The 6,000-nt window shown below is 55.4% G+C and overlaps 1 protein-coding gene across 4 annotated transcripts in view; it reads right to left on the bottom strand.

The window, feature by feature from the left end:
• Window positions 1-240: 240 nt before the first annotated feature.
• EXTL3 (exostosin like glycosyltransferase 3) overlaps window positions 241-6,000 on the bottom strand; it is a 115,471-nt gene continuing 109,711 nt past the window's right edge. For all 4 annotated transcript variants that reach the window (XM_039697592.1, XM_039697591.1, XM_039697593.1 and 1 more), the window contains 3 exons: window positions 2,921-3,065; window positions 1,378-1,506; window positions 241-742 (listed from right to left, as the gene is read on the bottom strand). In XM_039697592.1, the coding sequence (XP_039553526.1) occupies window positions 533-742; window positions 1,378-1,506; window positions 2,921-3,065 (484 nt within the window). In that variant the 3' untranslated portion in view covers window positions 241-532. The remainder of the gene's footprint in view (window positions 743-1,377; window positions 1,507-2,920; window positions 3,066-6,000) is intronic.

Raw genomic sequence — 6,000 nt, 5'->3', positions numbered from 1 at the left:
CTGAGAGGCCTCAGTAGTAGCCACAGGGCAAGAGAAGCCAGGATCTGGTGGGTGGGAAGGGCCGTGCCACGGGAGGGAGGATGGGGACAGCAGTGGTGACAGCAGCTGCCCTGAGGCTGCACCCAAACACCTCCAACCTGGCCTTGCTGCAGTCCCCTCGGATGGGCTAAAGGGTCCAGAGGGAGAAATGGAATGGGGAGAGGGGAGGGAAAAGAAAAGAAAACAAAAAAGCTCCTCACGTGGCAAATCTAAAACACTTTCATTTTAAATAACAATAATTATAATTAAAAAGAACGGCCGCCATGGCTAGCGGAGGGGCAGAGCCAGTGGCCAGCGAGCCATTCCTCAGTGTACGATCCATGGGTGTGTCCTCACAGGAGCCTTGGCATCCCATTCCCTGTCCGGGAAGAGGGAAGAGCCCGTCCCAGTCCAGACCAGCCCGTTTGCCACAGCCTTTTGCATCCCAGCCCCGTGCCGGCCTCTCCGGCCCCCGGCCGCAGCCGGGAGCTGCCGGGCCCAGCTGCTGCCATCTCTAGATGAACTTGAAGCATTTGGTCTTGTCGTGGGGCAGGCGGGTCTTGAAGAGGACCGAGTCGACGCGGAACTGGGTGTAGAGCAGGGGCATGTACCCGTACACCTTGACGAAGAAGTTGATGCACTTGTGGCGCTCGTGGAAGTGGGAATCGTCGTGGGAAAGCGCCTGGGGGCAGCCGGGGCAGCGGAAGGTCCAGCGGGAGGTCACCTGCCAGGAGGGACAGAGGGGTCAGCGCTGCCAGGGGCTCGGATACAGAGGGAATCTCTGCATGGGCTGAGCTGGAAGGGAGCTCAAAGCTCATCCAGTGCCAACCCTGCCATGGGCAGGGGCACCTTCCAGCGTCCGAGGCTGCTCCAGCAGGGATCCAGGGGCAGCCACAGCTTCTCTGGGAATTCTATTCCACAGTCTCCCCACCATCACAGCCAACAATTCCTTCCCAAATCCCATCCATCCCTGCCCTCTGGCAGTGGGAAGCCATTCCCTGTGTCCTGTCTCTCCATGCCTTGTCCCCAGTCCCTCTCCAGCTCTCCTGGAGAGAGCCCTGGAAGGGGCTCTGAGCTCTCCCTGGATGCCTCACTTCTCCAGGTGAACCCCCCCCGTTTTCCCAGCCTGGCTCCAGAGCAGAGATCTCCACCATGGGCAGGGAACCTTTCACCAGACAGGGAATCCAGTCTGATTAATCCTGTCATGTCCAACCTCAGTTCATTGTGGCAGGGATTCAGCTATTCCAGAGGCTGAGCTTTCCCCCTGGAGCTGCATTTCCCTGAAGCAGACCCCACCCACTTCCCAACCACAGCTTCTCCAGCAGCACCAACGTTGGGAGAAGCCCCTGGCTGCTTTACCTTGATGGGAGGTTTCCTGGTCAGGTGGGACACCAGGAAGTTCATGGCGATGTCCTCGCAGTTGATGTACTCGTCCACCATGTCGCGGATGGCCTGGGGCATCACGTACGAGTACAGGTAGGCGTAGTACTGCAGGGGAAAGGCACAGCATCCTCCAGTGCTCCACAGGTGTGGGAGAGACCCCTCTTTTGCCTCATGACTGTCTCAAGGACAGACCCTGATGGAAATCCTGGCCTGCTGGTGGTGGATGAGCACCAAATAATCCTGAGGGCCCTGAGCACAGCTCTGGCCTGCCAAGGGATTGTTTCAGGTGTGTTTGCTGCTGGGGAAGAAAGGCACCTCGCCCTGTCTGCCTGCACCTGGTTTGTGACAACAGCCCTGGAATTTCCCCACCTCTTGGCCTGGCTGGACTTTTCTGGGGTAACTTTTGGTGGTCCCCACAGAAGACCCCTCATCTGCTTTACAGCCACTGTGATGGACGGACTGAGATGGGAGAAGCTTCTCCCTCAAGGACTGAGACATGAAAACCCCTTTATGGAGGAGCTCCCCCTCCTCCCAAGGACTGAAAGTGAAACCCCTAACCCAGGGGAGGTGTGTGGGGAGCTGACCTGACCAAAGTGAGATGTTTGTCTGCAGGTATGGCCAAGAAGACAATGGTTCTCACCCACTGCTGAGAACATGGACTGTCTCTACCCGTCTTCAATGCCTTCTTTCCCCTCAGCAATTTTCAATAGACTATTTTTTATTGTATCTGATTCCCCCCAGTGATTTCAAGACCTGTTTCCCCCCACCAAAAAAGGACTATAAAGAACCTTGAGTTAACCAGTGTTTTTGAGGTCTCCCCTGACGTGCCCAGGCAAACTCCATCGACTGGACTTCAAGGACTTTGTCTCTCTATGTTTGGTAGCTGTAAGGTTTGAAACCTTCCCTTTCTCCCTCCCTTTCCCTATTCTTTCCTTTTCCCCAGTCCCCCTAAGGCATTTGCTGTGGTCATTTCAATCACGGTGCATTTGTTCTGATTGATGCTGCAATCCCTTTTCCATGTTGGTTTTTGGACTCAGATCACTTAATGAACCACCACGAATCCCATTCCCAGAACCACCACGAATCCATTCCCATGGATCATGACAAGGTGACAGCAACACGTGGGACATGTGGGGTGTGCCTGACTCAAAACTCAAGGATCCCAGTGGAAACATTCCCTGTACTGGAGTTAATCCTGCACCAAGATCCGCTGCAGCCACAGCAGCAGCAAAGCTCCCACAGCCACCACCCTCTCCTGGAAGCTCAGGAATCAAGGAATGGAGGTTCCAGCCCCCCTCAGATCCTGCTCTCTGCTGCTGTGGATTCAGCACAGCGGGAACAGCCCCTGGAGATCCTTCCCAGTGCACTCAGGAGCAGGTTCTGGCTGTGTTTCAGTTTGGAGAAAGCGAGGGGGAAGGAGAAGAAAACTCCCACTTTTGCCCTTAAAAACCCACAACCCCCCAAATGTGCAGCCTGGGGTGGCTGCGAGCAGGAAGGGGCAGCCCCGGGGAGGTCTCACCTTGTGGAAGAAGGCAGCACCAGTGAGCACCATGGAGAGCTCGCAGGAGTAGTTGGAGTTGTAGAGCCAGGACTGGTGGGGGATGTCCCAGGCGTGGTAGCGGCCGGGGAAGCCCACGATGCGATCCCTGGCCTCCCTCCACACCCTGCAAACACAGCACTGCCCTCAGACACGGAGCTGGGAGCCCCCCCGAGCCTCCCCAGGGGCTGCCAGGGCTGAGGGGTCTGTGCACAAAGGAGTTTGGCAGCTGCTTATCCAGGGAATGGCCAAAGGGCAGAAAGGAAAGCAGAGTGAGATGTGCTCCTGTCCCAGAGCACAGCCCAGCTGCTCACGCACAGGGAAAGGGCTCCTCATCCATAAATCAGGGATTTTGTAGCTCATAAGGGCTGTTCTGGAGGTTTAGAAGAAAATTAAGGCTCAGCCTGGGAGGAGCCCAGCATCTCCTGGCCTCTTCCCTAAATCACTGGGACTTTTCATCTCCCAGCAGCTCAGGAAAGCCAAGATAACATCAACCTCCCTTAAGGAGAGCTTCAAGGCCAGGTTGGATGGGTCTTGGGATAATGGAAGGTGTCCCTGCCCATGGCAGGGGTGGGACTGGAGGAGCTTTGAGGTCCCTTCCCACCCAAACCTTTCCAAGACTCTGGAAATTCCGTAATTCCCTAATTCTGTGAAAAGCTGCCAAGATGCTGAAGGCCCTGGTGTCTCCTGAGGGAAGATCTGGATTTCCAAGGTGCTGCCTCCTCATCCCAAACTGCAGCTCCCTGGCCCCACAGGAAAAGCCTCCAGAGCCCTGAGTGCCTCCCTCACCCCGACACGTGCTCACAGTCCAGCCCTGGGAATGAAATCCTGAATTTTGCATGTGGAGAGCGGGATTGCTTCATGCTCTGCTCTCGTCTGCAGCTCACGCTCCTGCAGAGAAATCCCCCAGGAGAGCTGCAACACTGGCAGCAATAATTAAGGGAAAAGTCAGTGCCTAAGGTGGGAAACAAATGCAGCTTGCACAGGCAGGGCTGCTGCCTTCCTTTGGATGGTTCATTCCCCCCTCCCTGCTGCTCCGTGCCCAAGCTGTGACTCCAGACTGCAGGACAGAGCTCCCTGTGGACACAGAAGGGTTTTCCCTTCTTGCCAGGCACAAAACTGGGCACTAAGTGCCATTTTTGGGTTTTTCCCCTCATTTGGGTGTGAGTTTCTCCCACAAGCCCTGTTCTGGGTGAGCTACAGGAGGAGAGCAGCCTGAGATTCCCTGAGCTTTCCTCACTCTGACGGAGCACAGTCGTGTTTGCTCTTCAATCCTCCACTCCAATTAATGGAAGTCCAAGATAATCCCGAGGAATCAACACCACCAGCAGCTTCCCTGGCTCTATCCTGCCCCCAGCACTTGTTTGCTGCAGCTCCTGTCAGCCCAGGGTGATTGTTTAGAAAAGCTGGAAGTCAAAACCATTTATTCCCTTTCACTTCTCCCACATCTTCTCTTTCCTCTGAACTTTTTCCTTCCCAGCTCAGCCACAAAAATCAGGATTTCTCTGGAGAATCGTTCTGGGGGTGCCTCCAGCTCCCTCCTGAGTGGCAAAAACGATGCTTTTGGCCCCAAGAATCAAAGCCTGCAGCAAAGTTTTGACAAAGCACAGTTGCTGTGGGCAGAGGTTCACTCCAGTGCCAAGACTCCAGCAGCTCCTGGGAATGTGTTAACACAGGGAGGCTTTGTGGGAACAGGGTGTCTGCAAGCAGGGATACGAGTGAGACTAACACAGGGCACTTCCAGCCTTCACTTGATGCTCTCCAGGGCTAATCAGCAAAACAGAGACCAAAAAAGGGGAGAAAACAGCCCAGTTTGGATAAAGAGCCTGGAATGGGGCAGGGAAGGGAAGCCAGGAATCCCGACGCCTCCTCCTGCACTTTGATCCCTCTCACACCTCATTTCTCATCTCTCTGAAGGAGCCTGGTGCGTTTCCAGGCATTTTGTGCCTTTTAATCCCCCTCCCAAGCAGGTTTTGGTCCCCATCTCCCACCCCAGCAGCTGCTGGGTGTTCTCTGGCTGGGAATGGCAGCTCCTTGTGGCACCCTCACTCCCCACAGCTCCTGGCCGGGGGAGCTCTGGCTGCAGGAGCTGCAGGAGCTGCAGGAGCTGCTGGCACAAACCCCCAGCAGGAGCCCCCTCGTTCCTGTGAGCAGGAAGCTTTTGCCAGGGAGAAGTCAGGGGAAAGATGGATGCTGGAGCAGAACAGGGTGGGAGTGAGAGCAGCAGCACCTGCCTTTGCTGGGGGAAATCATCTGCTTTGCTGGGGGACATCATCTCCCTTTGCTGGGGACATCTCCTTTATGTCCCTTGCTCGGGGACATCATCTGCCTTTACTTCGGACATCATCTCCCTTTACTAGGGGACATCATCTCCCTTTGCTGGGGGACATTTCCCTTGCTGGGGGACATTTGCCTTTGCTTGGGGACATCTCCCTTTGCTGGGGGACATCATCTCCCTTTACTAGGGGACATCTCCCTTTACTAGGGGACATCTCCCTTTACTAGGGGACATCTCCCTTTACTGGGGGACATCCTTTACTGGGGAACATCTCCCTTTACTGGGGACATCTTGCTGGGGGACATCATCTCCCTTTGCTGGGGACATCATCTGCCTTTGCTGGGGACATCTCCCTTTACTAGGGGACATCATCTCCCTTTGCTGGGGACATCTCCTTTTGCTCGGGGACATCATCTGCCTTTACTTCGGACATCATCTCCCTTTACTAGGGGACATCATCTGCCTTTACTGGGGGACATCATCTCCCTTTGCTGGGGGACACCTTCCTTTATTGGGGGACATCTCCCTTTGCTGGGGGACATTTCCCTTGCTGGGGGACATTTGCCTTTGCTTGGGGACATCTCCCTTTGCTGGGGGACATCATCACCCTTTACTAGGGGACATCTCCCTTTACTAGGGGACATCTCCCTTTACTAGGGGACATCTCCCTTTACTAGGGGACATCTCCCTTTACTAGGGGACAGCTGCCTTTGCCTGCTCTGCCCCAAGAACTGTCACACCCCAGAGTGACACGGAGCAGAGCGTGGCAGCCACCAGCAGCACC

This window comes from Passer montanus, unplaced genomic scaffold (genome assembly GCF_014805655.1).
Source record: "Passer montanus isolate IOZ18808 unplaced genomic scaffold, ASM1480565v1 scaffold119, whole genome shotgun sequence".
Classification (NCBI taxonomy): Eukaryota; Metazoa; Chordata; class Aves; order Passeriformes; family Passeridae; genus Passer; species Passer montanus.
The sequence above is the reverse complement of the archived record's forward strand: the minus strand, read 5'-3'. Positions and strand labels throughout refer to the sequence as shown.